Raw genomic sequence first — 21,418 nt, forward strand, 5'->3', positions numbered from 1 at the left:
GAGGAAGGAAGCAGTTTTGGATCTACTTCTGGGGAATGAAGTAGGGCAAGTGTATTACAGTGGGAGAACATCTAGGTAATAGTGATCATAATATAATTAGGTTTAAAGCAGTTATGAAAAGGGACAAAGAAAAATCAAAGGTAACAATATTCAACTGGAAGAGAGCCAATTTCAGTGATTTGAGAAGGGATCTAGCACAGGTGGACTGGAAACAAAGATTGACCAGGAAAACAGTGAATGAGAAACGGCAGGTCTTTAAGGCAGAGATAGTTCGGGTACAAAGCAAGCATATTCCCATAAGGAGGAAAGACGGGGCATCCAAAGCTAGCGCTCTTTGGATGACAAAGGAAATAGAGGTTCAAATATAAGAAAAAGGAAGCTTATGACAACTTTCAGGTACAGAAAACCACACAGAATATAGAGTACAGAGGGAAATTGAAAAAGGGCATAGAGAGCTTATGAGAAAAGATTAGCAGGGAACATAAAAGGGAACTGAAAAATCTTTTCTAAACATATAAAAAATAAAAAGATAGTTAGAGGAATGGTGGGGCAGATTAGGGACAAAAAAAATAAATCTTCTTGTGGAGGCAGATGGCATGACTGAGATACTGAATGTGCACTTTGTATCTGACTTCACAAAAGAGCAAGACTTTAATGTTGCAGTAGAAGAGGGAGAAGTCGAGATACTGAATAGGATAAAAATTGATAGGAGGTGCTAAATAGATTGATATCATTCAAAGTTAAGTAGTCACCCGGTCCCGATGGAATGCATCCAAGGTTGCTGAGGTAAGCTCGGGTGGAGATAGCAGAAACTCCCACTGTAATTTTTTAATCCTCCTTGGATATGGGAATGGTGCCAGAGGACTGGAGGATTGCAAATGTTACCCCTGTTTGGAAAAGGTCAGATAGATAAACCTGGTAACTACAGGCTAATCAGTCTAACATCGCTGGTGGGAAAACTACTAGAGACTATTGGCAAGAATAACATTAATTCTCATTTGAAAGAGCACTGGTTAATAAGGGACAGCCAGCATGGATTTGTTAAAGTCAAATTGTGTCTGACTAACTTGATTGAGGTGTTGATGTTGTATATATGTACTTTCAAAAGGCCTTTGACAAAGTACAACATAACAGACTTATTTGAAAAATGGAAGCACATGGTATTAAAGGAACGGTGGTAATGTGGGTACAAATTTGGCTAAGGGATAGGAGTAAGAGAGTAGTGGTGAATGGATGTTTGTCTGAATGGAGAGAATTATGCAGTGGGGTCCCCCAGGGGTCAGTATTAGGACCATTGCTTTTCTTGTTATATATAACAGAGTGACTGCTGTCAACGAACCGGAAGCTACCGGAAGCTGTGCAGAAGCATTCTGCACATAAATTTTAAAAATGAACGTTCACAACAGACGAAGGATCTGAGAAGTACTGAAGCACACCACTAATAAAGTTTCATTAATGTTAGGGATTCCCAATCTACCGTCCTTGCGACTGTTACAGGAATCTCCGAATGCTTCTAGTCTCAGAACAGTACTTGGCAAAATATCAACAAACCTAACCGTTGACAAAATAGATGGTGCTGGGGCAAAACTAGCCCTCACTTGAAAACTGCCGACTCTGACTAACCACAATTTGGTGCACCAACAAATGGCTCATACCTGAATAAGTTCTACAATTCACACAATTAATAAATGAAACTACAACTGAACAAGAGTTTTTTAGCTGCTTCTTTATTCCTCATTTTGGGAAGTCCGGCAACAAACAAAAATACTGGAACTGCGCATGTGCAACTACTTCCGGTGTGTTGGCAGCAGTTGCGTCTGATATATAAATGACCTGGACTTCGATATAGGGAGTACAGTTTTGAAGGTTGCGAATGATGCAAAACGTGGCAACGTAGTAAATACTGAACAGGATAGTAACAAACTTCAGGAGGACATAGACTGGTAAACTGGGCAGGCATATGGCAAATGCAATTTAATGCAGATAAGTGTGAAGTGATGCACTTTGTGAGGAACAACAGGGAGAGGCAAGATAATTTAAATGGTACTATTTTGAAGGGGGTAGAAGATCAGAGAAATCTCGGGGTGCACATTCACAAATCCTTGAAGGTGGCAGGGCGTGTTGATAAGGCGGCTAAGAAAGAGTATGGAAAACATGGCTTTGTAAATGGGAGCACTGAATTCAAAAATAAGGAGGTCATGCTAAACTGTTACAAATCACTAGTCAGGCTTCAGCTGGAGTATTTTGTACAATTCTGGGCACCACATTTTCAGAAGGATATCAAGGCCTTGGAGAGGATGCAGAGGAGGTTTACCAGGATGAAGGACTTCAGTTATGTAGAGATTGGAAAAGCTGAGATTGCTCTCCTTACAGCAGAGGTTAAGGGGAGACCTAATAGAGGTATGCAAAATTATGTGCGGTTTTGATAGAGCAAGTAGGGAGAAACTCTTTCCTCTGGCAAGCGGGTTGGTAACCAAAGGTCATATATTTAAAATAATTGGCAAAAGAACTACAGGGGAATTTTTTTTCACACAAAGGGAACATACTACCTGAAAGCATGGTAGAATCAGATTTCACAGGACTATTTAAAAGGCAATTAGGCATGTATGTGAACAGGTTATTGGGAAAAAGCTGCAGTGTGGGACTAAATTGGACAGCTCTTTCAAAGACACAGGCACTATGGGCCGAATGGTCTCCTTCTATGTTGTTAGATATTGTGGTTCTTGTTCGTAACATTTTTTCTGCCTCTCAGTGACTGAAGTAGTTCTTCTAATGCCTGGCAATAGCTTTGCCAGTTTCTTATACTCTCAGGATGGAGTGGTTGGCTCATTGCCATCAACACAGACCCATCTAGCAAGGAGGCCATTGAGAGCAGGCAACTTCAAAAACATCAAGGTAGTAATGAGTTCGTAACACAGGTACAATGCAGCTATCAGCCGATGATCACCCTCGGTAGCAAGCATCGTAAACCGCAATCTTGTTGTATGATTCATGTTACAGACCCCGCTGTATCCACTTTCATCATTAAACAATGGAATGGATGAAGGGAAGCCAAGCTTGTCCTCTTCGGGCACTCCAATTGGCAGGAATATCTCTGGATCACAGGCATACTCAGTGGTGACAGGTGAGTACGTTTTGTAAAGAGCTCTGTGATGTAATGGCCAAGCAATTGGAATGGAAAAAATATGGAAATGAGAGTGCCCAACAATAGCTGAGACATCATTGTGACTGGTAGAAAATTGAACATGGAATGCTTAATAATTAAATTACAGTATACACTACGCTGCAATAAGTACACGGTATTCATTTAAGACTGTCTTTTGACTCATTTAAAGTTAGATTGAAAGTATATTATTCCTTTCAAGGGATTGAGTTAAATATCTACACAAGAGATTGTTGATGCCAAATTAAGGTTTCATTTAGATTCCCTGTAGAATCATAGAAATTTACAACAAGGAAGGAGACCATTTCAGCCCATTGTATCCGTGCCGGCCAACAAGAGGCTATCCAGCCTAATCCCACTTTCCAGCACTAGGTTACAGCACTTTAAGCAGCTATGGCTATATAATTATGAAAAGCTGACAATGAAAGATCATAGGTACTGGCCCACTAGCAGGTGAAGTTGAAAGGTTGTACAGTTGTACAGGGCCTTGGTGAGGCCACACCTGGAGTATTGTGTACAGTTTTGGTCTCCTAACTTGAGGAAGGACATTTTTGCTATTGAGGGAGTGCAGCGAAGATTCACCAGACTGATTCCCGGGATGGTGGGACTGACCTATCAAGAAAGACTGGATCAACTGGGCTTGTATTCACTGGAGTTCAGAAGAATGAGGGGGGACCTCATAGAAACGTTTAAAATTCTGACGGGTTTAGATAGGTTAGATGCAGGAAGAATGTTCCCAATGTTGGGGAAGTCCAGAACCAGGGGTCACAGTCTAAGGATAAGGGGTAAGCCATTTAGGACCGAGATGAGGAGAAACCTCTTCACCCAGAGAGTGGTGAACCTGTGGAATTCTCTACCACAGAAAGTAGTTGAGGCCAATTCACTAAATATATTCAAAAGGGAGTTAGATGAAGTCCTTACTACTCGGGGGATCAAGGGGAATGGCGAGAAAGCAGGAAGGGGGTACTGAAGTTGCATGTTCAGCCATGAACTCATTGAATGGCGGTGCAGGTTAGAAGGGCTGAATGGCCTACTCCTGCACCTATTTTCTATGTTTCTATGCTTTCAATACTTGAATCCCCACTGTAGAATTCTTCATCTCAATCGTGCCACTGTGAGAAGTGCCAGGTGGAGGGTGTGTGAGGGAGGCAAGCGTGAGGGAAGAGTTACTGCTAACATAGCTCAACAATCAACCTTATCAATGCTGAGAAAGTTACCCACAGACCAGCACTCTTCACCAGGAAAAACTATTGTTATAAATGTATATTACTCCTTTCACCTCTGAGGTCTGGATCAAAATTCAACCCTACAGATGGAATTAAAATCTTTTCCCTGCTAGTTGTAAGGGAACTATTTAAAATCAGTTTGGACAGTCTGAACCCAGCTCTTAGTGCATAGACTTGCAGCTCAAAACTGCCCCTGCTTCAGCACTAAGTTGGCAATCACACTCAGAGAGGCTATAGGATAGCTGGTGCAGGAAATGGAAAAATGTCACACTGCAATGTAGAGGGCGTTTTACTCTGCATCTAACCCATGCTGTTGCTGATCTGGGAGAGCTTGATGTTGACACCTAGTGCCTGAAAGGGAAAGTGTTTCATTCACCAGCAATCATATCACTCATCTAGTTGTATGAAAAATTTACAAAAACAATATAAGTAAGTTACATTATATTTTAATATATATACAATATTATATCAGATTTGGAAATCAAATTTTATGAGTGAAAACAAATAAAGTTGCCATTTATTTTGTTATCTATTCTGTCATGGTCTGGAAAATGATCCATGCTTGGTGAATTTTTGTCAGCTCTGCATTGACAGTCTATCACTCATTACCTGCTAGTATTAAGCAATAGCCCATGGAAGCATCCACATCATCTGTACCACTGGCTCACTGGCAGGCCCAATGCTCCTTGGAGGAGGAGGATTTTCTGGAGTGCATAAGGGATGGTTTTTTAGACCAATATGTCGAGGAACCAACTAGGGGGGAGGCCATCTTAGACTGGGTGTTATGTAATGAGAGAGGATTAATTAGCAATCTCGTTGTGCGAGGCCCCTTGGGGAAGAGTGACCATAATATGGTGGAATTCTGCATTGGGATGGAGAATGAAACAGTTAATTCAGAGACCATGGTCCAGAACTTAAAGAAGGCTAACTTTGAAGGTATGAGGCGTGAATTGGCTGGGATGGATTGGCGAATGATACTTAAGGGGTTGACTGTGGATGGGCAATGGCAGACATTTAGAGACCGCATGGATGAACTACAACAATTGTACATTCCTGTCTGGCATAAAAATAAAAAAGGGAAGGTGGCTCAACCGTGGCTATCAAGGGAAATCAGGGATAGTATTAAAGCCAAGGAAGTGGCATACAAATTGGCCAGAAATAGCAGCGAACCTGGGGACTGGGAGAAATTTAGAACTCAGCAGAGGAGGACAAAGGGTTTGATTAGGGCAGGGAAAATGGAGTATGAGAAGAAGCTTGCAGGGAACATTAAGACGGATTGCAAAAGTTTCTATAGATATGTAAAGAGAAAAAGGTTAGTAAAGACAAACGTAGGTCCTCTGCAGTCAGAATCAGGGGAAGTCATAACGGGGAACAAAGAAATGGCGGACCAATTGAACAAGTACTTTGGTTCGGTATTCACGAAGGAGGACACGAACAACCTTCCGGTTATAAAAGGGGTCGGGGGGTCTAGTAAGGAGGAGGAACTGAGGGAAATCCTTATTAGCCGGGAAATTGTGTTGGGGAAATTGATGGGATTGAAGGCCGATAAATCCCCAGGGCCTAATCGACTGCATCCCAGAGTACTTAAGGAGGTGGCCTTGGAAATAGTGGATGCGTTGACAGTCATTTTCCAACATTCCATTGACTCTGGATCAGTTCCTATGGAGTGGAGGGTAGCCAATGTAACCCCACTTTTTAAAAAAGGAGAGAGAAAACAGGGAATTATAGACCGGTCAGCCTGACATCGGTAGTGGGTAAAATGATGGAATCAATTATTAAGGATGTCATAGCAGTGCATTTGGAAAGAGGTGACATGATAGGTCCAAGTCAGCATGGATTTGTGAAAGGGAAATCATGCTTGACAAATCTTCTGGAATTTTTTGAGGATGTTTCCAGTAGAGTGGATAAGGGAGAACCAGTTGATGTGGTATATTTGGACTTTCAAAAGGCGTTCGACAAGGTCCCACACAAGAGATTGATGTGCAAAGTTAGAGCACATGGGATTGGGGGTAGTGTACTGACATGGATTGAGAACTGGTTGTCAGACAGGAAGCAAAGAGTAGGAGTGAATGGGTACTTTTCAGAATGGCAGGCAGTGACTAGTGGGGTACCGCAAGGTTCTGTGCTGGGGCCCCAGCTGTTTACACTGTACATTAATGATTTAGATGAGGGGATTAAATGTAGTATCTCCAAATTTGCGGATGACACTAAGTTGGGTGGCAGTGTGAGCTGCGAGGAGGATGCTGTGAGGCTGCAGAGCGACTTGGATAGGTTAGGTGAGTGGGCAAATGCATGGCAGATGAAGTATAATGTGGATAAATGTGAGGTTATCCACTTTGGTGGTAAAAACAGAGAGACAGACTATTATCTGAATGGTGACAGATTAGGAAAAGGGGAGGTGCAAAGAGACCTGGGTGTCATGGTACATCAGTCATTGAAGGTTGGCATGCAGGTGCAGCAGGCGGTTAAGAAAGCAAATGGCATGTTGGCCTTCATAGCGAGGGGATTTGAGTACAGGGGCAGGGAGGTGTTGCTACAGTTGTACAGGGCATTGGTGAGGCCACACCTGGAGTATTGTGTACAGTTTTGGTCTCCTAACCTGAGGAAGGACATTCTTGCTATTGAGGGAGTGCAGCGAAGGTTCACCAGACTGATTCCCGGGATGGCGGGACTGACCTATCAAGAAAGACTGGATCAACTGGGCTTGTATTCACTGGAGTTCAGAAGAATGAGAGGGGACCTCATAGAAACATTGAAAATTCTGACGGGGTTAGACAGGTTAGATGCAGGAAGAATGTTCCCAATGTTGGGGAAGTCCAGAACCAGAGGTCACAGTCTAAGGATAAGGGGTAAGCCATTTAGGACCGAGATGCGGAGGAACTTCTTCACCCAGAGAGTGGTGAACCTGTGGAATTCTCTACCACAGAAAGTTGTTGAGGCCAATTCACTAAATATATTCAAAAAGGAGTTAGATGAGGTCCTTACTACTAGGGGGATCAAGGGGTATGGCGAGAAAGCAGGAATGGGGTACTGAAGTTGAATGTTCAGCCATGAACTCATTGAATGGCGGTGCAGGCTAGAAGGGCCGAATGGCCTACTCCTGCACCTATTTTCTATGTTTCTATGTTTCTAACTGCACCCCATTTAGAAATCTGTGTCTGTACGCAGCACACTGTCCCTCTTTATCCCACCAACCACCTGCATAAGGCTAGTTTGCGAGCTAGACTGTTCACCTGGTATGGTAACACGATTTGTTTAAACAACTCTCTCTCCTATCACAGTTCACCTCAGGCTTCTACTAAATGTTGCTGTTGGGTTGGCTGCCAGTAGATCAGCACCTCCCAACAGCCCAGAGGATATTGGTAATTGACTGAATGGGGAATTGGAGATGCAATCCAACATCCTAGTATTCTGTGGGAGCCACGGGCAAGACTTTGCCTCAGCTATCTATCTCCAGGTACTGCTTTGACCACATTAACGCAGCACACAAGAATGACACCACAGCAGGATCAAGAAATCATCTATCCTGTGACCTCTGCTAGAAAGTATGTGAATGTTGGGTGAGGACAGAATTGGGTTTAGCGATGATGGAAAAGCAAAGATATATGGTCACTTTGTTGAGGGTACACAGCACCCATGTCATTGACTTCAGGAGAGGAAGGGAGAAAGGGGGAAAATAATATCCCCAAACATTTTAACACACTTGAAATGAATTTGACACCTCCAATTTCATTGATACATACTGTGGATCAATTCACCAACCTTCTGGTCAGATATTCCAGAGCTCCTCTCTAATGTTTGGTTTAGAGACTGACAAGAACCAAAGAGTGTGGTATAGTTATCAACAGCAAGAGATCGGCAAGAGTCACAAAGTGTCTGAATTTAGAGTGCTTCATGTAGATTCTCTAGTTGCAAGATGGCCAGAAAAATTGACAATGAAGAGATGTTATATCTGTTAGTTTTCTCTTCCCCTGAAGATGCCTACTTTGCTGGTGTACGGTTCCATGGATTCCAGCAGTTCTACAGTTCCCTGTTCAAGGTCTCAGATTTGATCACTGGCTTATACTTAGTTAACTGATCTCAGCCAGGGTAACAGTAAGGCACTATAATTGGCTTCAATGTCTTGGGCTTGGAAAGTAAAACTCAGTTAATATTTCGGTTCCTGATAGCTATCCAGTGACACCTTGCTGGAAAGTTCATGTGCGCATACATTGGATAAAATAGATGAGATGTCTCAATTGTTGAATAATTTGCTATCTATGCTCACCAAAAGGATAGTCACAGACAAGGTCCTGGAGGGTAGCTGCCACCTATGGAACGGTACCCAGTAAGAATCAATGCCTTCAGAGAGAAAATTGTTGGGGGGAAAAAGCAAAATTTAAAAAGAATGCTTTATTTAAACATAATAACCCTATGGCGTTGAAGTGATTAAACAAGTAAGACAGAACTTTAAATGATAACGCCCCATCTCCAACCTCCCTTTCCACTCCAAAGTGTTTGAACGTGTTTTCGCCTCCCAAATCCGTGCCTATCATTCCCGCAATTCCATGTTTGAATCTTTCCAATCCAATTTCTGCGCCTCCCACAGTACCAAAATGGCTCTCATCACAGTCACAAATGACATCCTTTGTGACTTTGACAAAGGCAAACAATTCCTCCTCATCCTTCTCGACTTGTCTGCAGCCTTTGACATGGTTGATCACTCTATCCTTCTCCAACCCCTCCACCATCGTCCAGCTGGGGGAGACTGCACTCGCCTGGTTCCATCCTTATCTATCTAATCGTAGCCAGAGTATAACCTTCCCGCCCCAACATCGTTACCTCTGGTGTCCCTCAAGGATCTATCCTTGGCCCCCTCCTATTTCTCATCTACATGTTTCCTCTTGGTGACATAATCCGAAAACAGCATCAGTTTCCAAGGGTACACTGATGACACCCGGCTCTATCTCACTACGGTCTCTAAATTGTCAGACTGCTTGTCCGACACCCAATTCTAGATGAGCAAAAATTTTCTCCAATGGAATATTGGAAAGATCGAAGCCATTGTTTTCGGTCCCCGGCACAAACTTCGTTCTCTAGCCACTGACTTCATGCCTCTCCCCAATTTCTGTCTGAGGCTGAACCAGACTGTTCGCAACCTTGGTGTCATATTTGACCCTGAAATGAGCTTTCAACCACATATCCGCAGCATAACTAAGACTGTCTATTTCCACCTCCGTAACATCATCCGCCTCCGCCTTTACCTCAGCTCATCTGCTGCTGAAACCCTCATCCATGCCTTTGTTACCTCTAGACTTGACTATTTCAACACACTCCTGGCTGGCCTCCCACATTTTATCCTACGTAAAATAGAGGTGATCCAAAACTCGACTGCCCATGTCCTAACTCGCACCAAGTCTCGCTCACCCATCAACTCATGTGCTCGCTGATCTACATTGGCTTGATTTCAAAATTCTCATCCTTATTTTCAAATCCCTCCGTGGCCTCGCCTCTCCCTAGCTCTAATTTCCTCTAGCCCCACAATCCCCCCAGAGATGTCTGCGTTCCTCTAATTCTGCCCTCTTGAGCATTCTTGATTAAAATCGCTATACCACTGGTGGCCGTGCCTTCTGTTGCCTAGGCCCTAAGCTCTGGAATTCCCTGCCTAAACTTCTCCGCCTCTCTTTCCTCCTTAAAGACGCTCCTTAAAACCTATCTTTTTGACCAAGCTTTTGGTCACCTGCCCTAATTTCTCCTTATGTGGCTCAGTGTCAATTTTTTTTATCTCATAATACTCCTGTGAAGTGCCTTGGGACATGTCACTACGTTAAAGGCACTATACAAATACAAGTTGTTGTTGTTTTCTAGGACGTGAGATGGTAAGCTCGACACTGCCAGGATACCCGCCTCACATTCCTGCAAATAGCCAGGGCAGTTACACGTCATCTGCCATCGCTGGAATGGTGTCCGGTAAGCACACTGTGGCATTCTGCTTTGGCTTATGTCCAGTTGTTAACGGAACATTCACCTGGCCTCAGTACTTTTGTTCTCAGTAGCCCAGGCATGCATCCTGCACCCAGGTAAATGATTGCACAGAGAGTTTTCTGCAGCAGTGACAATAAAGAAAGAATGAACTTGCATCTACACAGCACCTTGTGTCCTCAAACGCTTCACAGCAATGAATTTATTTTGAAGTGCAGTCGCTGTTGTTATATCAGCAAAACTTCATGTTATTTTCTAATATTTAACTGAAAACTCACTTTCTGCACCTTTTAAAGCTAAATGTTCTTTTGTTTCCTCCCTCTAATTTTCTCCCCTTTTCTCCAAAAGGTGCTCTGAAACCTGGTTCACGACTGGTATCTTCTTTTCCCAGTGCCTGGCTATATGTTTCACCACATTCCCCAACCAGACTGCTGTGGCTCTCATCGTCGGGTCTCGCCCTCACCTGACCCTTATTCTTCTGGCTCTTTCCTCCCTTTGAACCACCTCATACATTGCCACCTCTCCTTTTTCAAGGTCTTTATTGACTACCTCGAACCCCTTTGGTGATTTCCTCACTGAAATCTCCCTAATTTCTTCTCTCGGTCTTTTTACTAAGCAATTACCTATCCTTGGTGACTCATCAATCTACACCTAAATTCCATTCCCTGTTCTGATTTCTCAGCGACTTCTATCCTCACCCTGCAAATCAACTCTCTCACTCATAGCCATGACCACCCCAGATCTCACCACGACATGAAGCCTTGCCCCCTCCAAAGTTTCTATCAACTGAAAAGAACATTTCCAACCCTTTACTTGATTTCTTTGCTAACCGTCCTTTGTCCAAGTCCAACTCTACTATCACCATCTGCCATTCCTGGAAAAAACCTTCCAGCTTTTTTATTTGTTCTCGGGTTGTGGGGGCTGCTGGCAAGGCCGCAATTATTGTCCATTCCTAGTTACCCTGAGAAGGTAATGTTAAGCCTTCTTCCTGACCTGCCCAGTCCTTATGATGGTGCTCTCATGATGGCGGTGTTGTTCATATGGATGGTCCAGTTCAGTCTTTGGGCAGCGTGATCCCCAAGACGTTGATGTTGTGAGACATAGCCATGAAAGTTGGATGAGGTGGCTGGACATTCTCTAGTTGGACATGGCTATTTGCTGGTACTTACATGGCACGAATGTTACATGCCTCATGCAGCCTAAGCCTGAAATTATCCAAGCTTTGATGTAGGTTGGCATTTGCTGATTCATTATCGGAGGAGTTGTGAATGGAGCTGAACACCATGGAATCACCAGGAAACAGCCTCACTTCAGACTTTATGCTGGCGGTATGGCCATCAGCTGAAATGTTTGGGTCAAAGACGCGTCGCTGTGATGCGGAAGCTCCTTTGAGGTTGAGGCACATTGTTGGGACAGTGTAAAGGGATCTTCACTCGGCAACTAACTTGTTCTGTTCCTGACCCAGGAGTATTTAATGGGAAAGTATAAAGGAAGCTTTATTCTAGACCTGACACATGCTGTACCTGAACTGGGAGTGTTTGGTGTGACAGTGTAGAAGCTTTACCCTGCATCCGTACTGTACCTGACCTGGGAGTGTTTGATTGGTGCAGTGTAGAGGGAGCTTTACTCTGCCTCTAACTCTGACTTACTGGTGTTAGCCATGGGTCAATTGGTCTCTGGGTTCAAGTCATACTCCGGAGACTTGAGCAGATAACCTATGCTGACATTTCAGTGTCGTACTGAAGGAGTGCTGCACTGTCGGATGTGCTGTCTTTTGGATGAGACATTAACTCTATGTCCCGACTGCCCTCTCAGGTGGATATAAACAATCCCATGGCACTATTTTGAAGAAAAGCAGGGATGTTCTCCCTACTGTCCTGGCCAATATTTATCCCTCAACCAACATCACTAAAAACAGATTATCTGGTCATTATCACATTGCTGTTTGTGGGACCTGGCTGTGCACAAATTAACTGGCATGTTTCCCTGTATTGCAACAGTGACTATACTTCAAAATTACTTCATTGGCTGTAAAGCGCTTTCGGATATCTGAAGGTCGTAAAGTTGCTCTATAAATGGAAGTTCATTCTTTGTCCTAGGAGTGCTTGATACTCACACCAGGTGCCTGAAATACGTGTTCATATTCTAGTTTTGACATCTTTTACCTTGATCAGCATAATTCACTCAAAAACAGTTCAGGAGTGCTGGTAATGTTTAATGATCGAATTCGAGATAGTCAAGAAAGTAGATTCTATGGGGTGTCCCAAGACTCCTCAGATTTCCTAAGTAGGAATAAGACTACTTTGTTTATCGGGATGAATAAAATGGGTTTGATACCATTTACTGCATCTATTTTAGATTACAGATGCTAATTTTAGATGCTAATTATTGTGTTCCTAACACAGATGAGGCTGCACACAGGGAGGTTACAGTAACTGTGACCTCAGTCTTTAATAAGACAATCCAGAGTGAGGAACAGGCCTTAGGGGCCGGCTTATATACAGTGCTCCCAAGGGATGCTGGGATCCCTTGGGACTTCAAGGGATGAACTCCCTGGTGGCAGAACATGGGAGTGCATGCTTTACAGATACACAACATCATTCCCCTTCCCGCCCAAAGTCAAAGTGAAAACTATTTACAAGGTGAGGCGGTTGGGAGCCTTTCTTTCCCTGGTGGACCGCCTGGGTACAAATATCTGTTCTGGCGTGTTGTTGGCCCAGCAGGGCTGCTAGGTGAGCCTGACCTTGCTAGGCTTTTGGGCGTGATGGATTTGATTTCCTGTTCTGGCATGGTGTCGTTGATCCTTTGGGTGTGTGTTGTGGGCTCGAAAAAGGTGGTGTCTGCTGTAGGTTGTTCAGGGTAGTCTTTGAACCGCAGCCTCGTTTGGTCCAGGTGCTTTCTGCAAATTTGGCCATTGTCTAGTTTGACTGCAAACACCCTATTCCCTTCTTTAGCTATCACCGTGCCCGCGATCCACTTGGGACCATGTCCATAGTTTAGCACATACACAGGGTCATTCAGATCAATTTCCTGTGACACAGTGGCGCGACCATCGTTTACATTTTGTTGTTGCCGCCTACTCTTTACCTGATCATTCAGGTTGGGGTGAACCAGCGAGAGTCTGGTTTTAAGTGTCCTTTTCATGAGTAGCTGAGCTGGGGGCACCCCTGTGAGCGAGTGGGGTCTCGTGCGGTAGCTGAGCAGTACTCGGGACAGGCGGGTTTGGAGTGAGCCTTCTTTGACTCGTTTAAGGCTCTGTTTGATAGTTTGTACTGCCCGCTCTGCCTGCCCATTGGAGGCTGGTTTAAACGGGACCGAGGTGACATGTTTGATCCCATTGCGGGTTATGAATTCTTTAAATTCGGCATTGGTGAAACATGGCCCGTTGTCACTGACCAGTATGTCAGGCAGGCCGTGGGTGGCAAACATGGCCCTCATGCTTTCAATGGTGGCAGTGGTGGTGCTTCCCATCATTATTTCATATTCAATCCATTTTGAAAATGCATCCACCACCACCAGAAACATTTTACCGAGAAACGGGCCCGCATAGTCGACATGGATCCTCGACCATGGTCTGGAGGGCCAGGACCACAAACTTAGTGGTGCCTCTCTGGGCGCGTTGCTCAACTGAGCACATACGCTGCATTGCCGTACAGAGGACTCAAAGTCAGAGTCTATACCGGGCTACCACACGTGGGATCTGGCTATCGCTTTCATCATTACTATACCCGGGTGTGTGCTGTGGAGATCCGAGATGAACGTCTCCCTGCCCTTTTTTGGTAGCACTACGTGGTTACCCCACAACAGGCAGTCTGCCTGAATGGACAGCTCGTCCTTTCGCCGCTGGAATGGCTTGATTGGCTCTTGCATTTCAACGGGGATGCTGGCCCAGCTCCCATGCAGTACACAGTTTTTTACTAGGGACAGCAGAGGATCTTGGCCTGGTCCAAGCCCTAATCTGGCGGGCCTTGACAGGTGATTTATCATTTTCAAATGCTTCCATGACCATCAACAAGTCTGCGGGCTGCACCACCATCAACAAGTTTGCAGGCTGCGCCATTTCCACCCTCGTGGTGGGCAATGGTAGCCGACTGAAAGCATCCGCACAGTTCTCGGTGCCTGGCCTGTGGCGGATCATAGCGCGAGTGTCCACCTTTGTATGCGGGCTGAGGCATAAGTATTTATCCCCTTGTTTTCAGCGAACAGGGATGTGAGGGGCTTGTGATCGGTTTCCAGCTCAAATTTGAGGCCAACCAAGTACTGATGCATTTTCTTTACCCCGAACACACACGCTAATGCCTCTTTCTCAATCATGCTGTTGGCCCTCTCGGCCTTAGACAAGCTCCTGGAAGCACAGGCGACAGGTTGCAACTTCCCCGCAATGTTAGCTTGTTGTAATACACACCCGACTCCGTACAACGACGCATCACATGCTAGCACAAGTCTTTTACACGGGTTATACAATACAAGCAGCTTGTTGGAGCATAAAATGTTTCTGGCTTTCTCAAAAGCAATTACTTTTTTTTTCCCCATACCCAGTTCTCACTTTTAACACATATAGGGGCTCTAAGAGGGTGCTTAACCCCGGTAGGAAGTTACCAAAATAGTTGAGGAGTCCCAGGAACGACCGCAGCTCCATGACGTTCTATGGCCTGGGCGCGTTCCTGATAGCCTCTGTCTTGACATCTGTGGGCAGAATGCTGTCCGCCGCGATCTTTCTCCCCAAAAACTCCACTTCCGTTGCCGTGAAGACGCATTTCGACCTCTTCAGCCGCAGCCCTACGTGATCCAGACGCTGGAGGACCTCCTCCAGGTTTTGTAGGTGCTCGACAGTGTCCCGACGTGACCAAAATGTCGTCCTGAAAGACCACCGTGCGTGGTACCGACTTGAGTAGGCTCTCCATGTTTCTCTGGAAGATCGCTGCAGCCGACCGAATTCCAAACGGGCATCTGTTGTAGATGAACAGTCCCTTGTGCTTGCTGATGCAGGTGAGGCTCTTCGAAGACTCCTCCAGCTCCTGCGTCGTGTAGGCCGAAGTCAGGTCGAGCTTGGTGAACATCTTGCCGCCTCCTGCCAGCGTCGCAAATAGGTCGTCTGCCTTAGGTAGCGGGTATTGGTCCTGTAGCGAGAAAAGATTAATAGTTACTTTATAATCGCCGCAAATCCTGACCATGCCATCACTTTTGAGTACTGGAACAATCGGGCTGGTCCATTCGCTGAATTCCACTGGGGAGATGATGCCCTCGTGTTGCAGCCTGTCTAGCTCGATTTCCACTCTCTCCCTCATCATGTGAGGTACCACTCGCGCATTGTGGTGAATGGGTCATGCCTCTGGGACCAAGTGGATCCGCACCTTCGCCCCAGAAAAGTTTCCAATGCCTGGCTCAAAAAGGGAAGGAAATTTGTTAAGAACCTAGGTACGTGAGGCCTCATCGACATGTGATAGCGTTTGGATGTCATCCCAGTTCCAGCGGATTTTGCCCAGCCAGCTCCTTCCAAGCAGTGTGGGGCCATCGCCTGGGACAATCCAGAGTGGCAGTTCATGCACCATGCCCTCGTAGGTGGCCTTGACCATGGCCCTGCCCAGGACAGTGATAAGCTCTTTGGTGTACGTTTTCAGTTACGTGTGAATGGGGCTCAGGGCTGATCTGAATGCCTTGTTGCACCACAGTCTCTCAAACATCTTTTTACTCATGATGGATTGGCTAGCGTCAGTATCCAGTTCCATGGCTAAGGGTAAGCCATTCAATTTTACATTTAGCATTATAGGTGGACATTTCGTCAAATGTGTGCATCCCGTGTACTTCAGCATCTGTCTCCCCTCTCTGAGGCTCAAAATTGCTTTGATCCACTATGGACCGATCTTCCTCTGCCACGTGGTGGTTAGCAGGTTTTGCAGAGCTTACAGCTCGTTTGCAAGCTCGTTGGAGGTGCCCCATTGTTCCTCAGCTCTTGCAAACATACCCTTTGAAGCGGCATGAATAGGCTGAATGGAAGCCTCCACAACGCCAACAAGGTGTGAATTGCTTTGCATTCATCCTTTGTTGGGGACTCTGAGTCATCTGGGTCACCTGAGGCCTGCTGGCAGTTGCAGGCTCGTGGGTTCTGCCCTGTACAGTTCTGCTCACAAACACAATTCCAGTTAATTTATATATATAGCTAGCACTTGTGTGCTGAGAGAATTGTTTGGTGTTATCACTGGTGGACATAAACGCCTGTGCTATCGCAATGGCCTTCCTGAGGGTCAGTGTCTCTACAGTCAAAAGTTTTCGTAGGATGGTCTCGTGGCCAATGCCCACTACAAAAAAGTCTCTGAGCATTTGCTCCAGGTTGCCATCAAACTCACATTGTCCTGCAAGTCGCCTTAGCTCGGTGACATAGCTCACCACTTCCTGACCTTCAGATCGCTGGCATGTGTAGAACTGATACCTCGCCATCAGCACACTCTCCCTCGGGTTAGGATGCTCCCGAACCAGTGTACACAGCTCCTCATATGACTTATCTGTGGGTTTCACCGGAGCCAGAAGATTCTTCATGAGGCTGTAGGTCGGTGCCCCGCAGACTGTGAGGAGGACCGCTCTCCTTTTTGCAGCGCTGCCTTCTCCGTCCAGCTCTTTAGCTACAAAGTACTGGTCTAGCCGTTCGACATAGGCTTCCCAGTCCTCACCTTCCGAGAACTTCTCCAGGATGCCCACAGTTTGCTGCATCTTTACGTTGGATTCATATTCTCGTCGCCAGTTATTGTGTTCCTAACACAGATGAGGCTGCACACAGGGAGGTTAAAGTAACAGTGACCTCAGTCTTTAATAAGACACTTCAGAGTGAGGAATAGGCCTTAGGGGCCGGCTTATATGCAGTGCTCCCAAGGGATGCTGGGATCCCTTGGGACTTCAGGGGATGAGCTCCCTGCTGGTGGAACATGGGAGTGCATGCTTTACAGATACACAACACTAATCTACCCTTGGAGCCTTGTGGTTTAACCCTTACTTACCTTTAACAGTGGGCAAAATCTCCCCAAGGGATGAGGCAGTACTTGGTGTGGGACGGAGCCAAACTGACCAGGGGGTCCCACATTTAATCTTTAGTTTGTGCTGATTTATCTCTCAGCTAGGGAGCTGTTGGGCGCTATAAATGGCCTCAGTGCCCTGAGGGGGGAAAAACAGTCAGGGTTCCTACTCCTGATCATTTCCTAGTGCCCTATGCTCTCAAGTACATCACGTAAGTCTTGTGTGTAAATCAGGATCACTCGGCTCTAAGCTCCCTGCGTGGTTGAGTATCCTGCTGAAGTTCACTGACTACACTCAAACATGAATAATGCCCACTTAGGTGAGGTAATACAGGGTGGCTGATGCTGTGGAACCAATCCTGATGAGAATTAGCGCTTTCAGGGGACGAGGGGAAAATACTGGCAAAATAAAAAAGCGAATTACATTGTATTTAATGAAATGGCTAGGAATGATTTAAAGAGAGTTTCAAGCTACAAAAAAAATTATAAACGGATTCTGTTTAAAATTGATCATTAATTCGAAAGTCACTTTCCTCCCACTCCCAGCAATAATTGTCATTAATCGGAGCTTCCACTCCACAACAGGCAGTTAATGATTGAACAGGCCTTTTGCTGACCTGTTGACTTTTGTTTTGATGCGATTAAGAATTTTTGCAATGAGACAAGATGAAACATGCATGTACTGGGCAGAAGATGTTCCCCTTGTTCCTGCTGACCTGGATTGTTGTTGCGTTGCTTTGGTAACTCAATATGCTTCTCTCAGCCATGAAGTATGATGGTCAGTTTGCACATCAGAAAGAGACAAAAAACACCCCCAGGCTGGGCTATTCTATTAGTTACTAGTTAATCAAAACGCAACCACATTTTGCTCAGTGCTTGTTATAATTAAAAGAATTTTATTTATTATTCTGATTCCAGGAAGTGAATATTCAGGAAGCCCTTATACTCACTCCCACTACACATCTTATAACGATGCTTGGCGCTTTACCAACTCTGGATTAATAAGTAAGCATCACTGGAATTTACCTGTTAAATTTTGATTTCTTTTTAACTAGTCGTTTGACTATGTATCTTTTACTGTCATTCTATGTATGTGTCACTTGTTTTTCTGATTTTGTTTTGACTTTTCAGTGCTACATTTCCTTTATGGCTTTCAAACCATGCACTTTTCGGGTAATCTTGCAAGCTGATTGTTTGAACTAGATTGCGAGGAGTGTGTATAAGAAGTGCTTGTAGCATCATTCTGAGAAACAAATAAAAGTAGTCATACATGTTGAAATAGCCGGTGTCAGCCAGGATGGTAGTAAATGTGCTATAATGTGTAAGAGCTCATTGCCTTCTGGGTATGGAGGGGAAAATCATCTTGGGTTCCCACTGCAGGTCACTATCCAGTGGATTCTCCTGGAAAGTACCTGTATGTGGACGTTGGACGCGAACAGGATTGAGCTCCGCCAAGATGGCCCCCAATAGAATAGCCTGCCATCACTCACTGTCTGGGTACGTCAATAAAAAATGGTATCCAAGTGAGGTACTGGAGAATTCCTGAGACCTGTGGAAACGTACACCAATGTAGGAAAGAAATGTGTGTGGGGAAAAAAAGCAGGTTTATAGATACAATAGCTTTTTCTTGCTACAGTAATGATGATAGAAAGCGCCCAGTGAGTGCCATCTCTTCAAATCAGTTGAGGATGCTGCAATTTTCGGTTTCTAGAGTTTAACCATTAAAAAGGTACTTAAAGTAGCTTCAGCTTTGCCACGAAATCTGAGTGATGTTAAGACCTTTGTTTTTTTTCATTGTTATGTTCTTCCAACCGTCTTTTCTTCTTGTCCGTTAACTTTCAGGTTCCCCTTATTATTATAGTTCCGCACCAAGGACCAGCGCACCTCCCGCTGCTGCGGCTGCCTACGACCACCTCTAGTTTCCACAGCAACCAGGGAACTATGCAGAGCGATGCCCTGGGGATTCATGTTCTGTCAGTCTAATTGATTTGAGCACAAAGGAATGTGGAAAACTCTATTTATGAATGAAATATGAAGGACGGGCAATAATTTCACCACCGGATGTTTCCATAACATGCCAGACAGGATCCCACAATCAGTTCAGCAGGGAATTGCCTTCTCTTTCCCATTCTGGATTTACAGATAATTCACAAGAACAAAAAGCCATCGGCCATGGCTAGATATAAATTGCTTTTGAACAATAAGGAATGCAAATGCACTATTAGTATCGTAAATTATACATGGATTTTGCATATTACACTCAGTATGGGCCACAGAAAATGTGTATACCAGGCTGTAATAGGCTCATTTCGTGACTTTAATTATGAGTGTGATGAGTTGAAGAAACAATGTGAAGGGGGATCCTTCCTTAGTTAAACATGGAGCCACAATTAACAGTAACTGAATGTTACAGTGCATAGCTTCAGCAGACTAGTAAAAGAACTTCTGAAAATTACACAAAGCTTACCCACTTTCTAAAGAGAAATACTGGCAATCTTCATTACAGACTGAGTAAGAAATCCAATGTACCACAGAGGCATCATTATCATCCCTGCCACTCAACAGGAGACCGTGACGAGGAAACAGGCACTTCAACCAATCAAATGTCTCTTTACAGAAAGCCTTTACTGGGTAGAAGCAGTTTCTCAGTGTCTCCAACACTGCTTAAGACTTTACAGTGAAAATATGAATAGTTTAGAGACGCTGATACTAACAAAGAAAGAATTTCTTAAATTTTGTCTTGAAGATTCAACTTGTATTTGAACCTGGCCCTGTGGCTGGGCTGAACCTTTGATTTTCCTGCTCGGTATGAGTTACCCATTTTGCTTGTACTTGACTTTTCAAAAAGCAGAAAAATATCAGGATGAACAAAATAAAAATCAATAAATGCATTACACTTAGTTTGCCTATGTGTGTCATATTTAAGATAAATCTGTTTAATTCTTTGATATTTAAATGGCCTGATTTGCAGATTACATGCTACATCTACCACATGCTGGAATTACATCTTTATACATTATGGATACTAGTTTTGGATACTTAATGAAATGTGTAATATATAACTCTAAGCTACTACAGACTGACAGCCCAACCTGCAGCTGCCCATATCCAATACTAGTATCTCTTTGTCTTGTTTTACAACAGCTCATTCATTTTGGAAGGACCTGACTATGCCACACAGGCATGGGATTTTTCATTCGCTATGTATGTATGTAAACTATGAAACTATCAAAGAAAAATATTTTAATTCAGTGTAGCATGATTTCAAATCTTGGAAATAAAATTTGTTGACTGTAAAAATTGGTTGAGAATTTATTTTGTTGTGTTCCTGCTGCCAGTGTCTGAGTGCATATGATGTTTGACAAGAAAAGCCCTAATTATGTGAACCTTACTGATCACACAAACCGGGTTTGGGTGGTAAAATACCATTGAATTCTCAGACTCATGGTCAAGTACTGGCCACTGCTGGGATTCGAGCTGCACCAGCAATCATTTCTCCAAGGTTAAAATTCATATTCCAAACTTTCTGCCATTCGCATTAACTTTAGGGCCAGATCAACGTCAAGTACTCTGTATATTTCAATAAGTTTGATTCTTAGGTTTGGAACACAAAAAAAAATACAGTTCGTTGTTGGAATAACTGGTAAACTATACATTATGAAGAGTTGAGTTTTGATAGCTTTGAAAATCTCTGCACAGCCCAAGAAACAGAAATGCTAAAGTCTCAATTCATGTCTTGTTGGACTAATTTTGTTTTATAGGGCATTAAACAATGCAAACTTTGGTTGGACCACCCCCTCTTTTCTCCACTCCTCCAAATGATAAAACAAACACACCTACCACTCAGCTGTAACCTTGCCATCCTTACCCATTAAACTCATCGTCACTGAGAATGGCAGATGATGACAGCAGCCAATAGAATCAGGCCAGAAACATCCATCAATGTGACTCCCACTTTACACGTTATCCTTGTAGCAATTTTTAGGGACTAAGAATTCTACAGAGAGACAATGCTCTGAAAAGGTTACTATTGTAATTTCTTATTTCAATCAGTCTTGTAA

General features: G+C 44.2%; 1 protein-coding gene across 1 annotated transcript in view; it reads left to right on the forward strand.

Moving 5' to 3' along the window:
* Positions 1–19,340, forward strand: part of LOC139234639 (paired box protein Pax-8-like) — a 100,925-nt gene extending 81,585 nt beyond the window's left edge. The window contains exons 8-11 of the mRNA XM_070865325.1: positions 3,001–3,124; positions 10,237–10,338; positions 18,276–18,362; positions 19,219–19,340. Of these exons, the coding sequence (XP_070721426.1) occupies positions 3,001–3,124; positions 10,237–10,338; positions 18,276–18,362; positions 19,219–19,340 (435 nt within the window). The remainder of the gene's footprint in view (positions 1–3,000; positions 3,125–10,236; positions 10,339–18,275; positions 18,363–19,218) is intronic.
* The last annotated feature ends 2,078 nt before the right edge of the window (positions 19,341–21,418 follow it).

Source organism: Pristiophorus japonicus, chromosome 22, assembly GCF_044704955.1.
Source record: "Pristiophorus japonicus isolate sPriJap1 chromosome 22, sPriJap1.hap1, whole genome shotgun sequence".
NCBI lineage: Eukaryota > Metazoa > Chordata > Chondrichthyes > Pristiophoridae > Pristiophorus > Pristiophorus japonicus.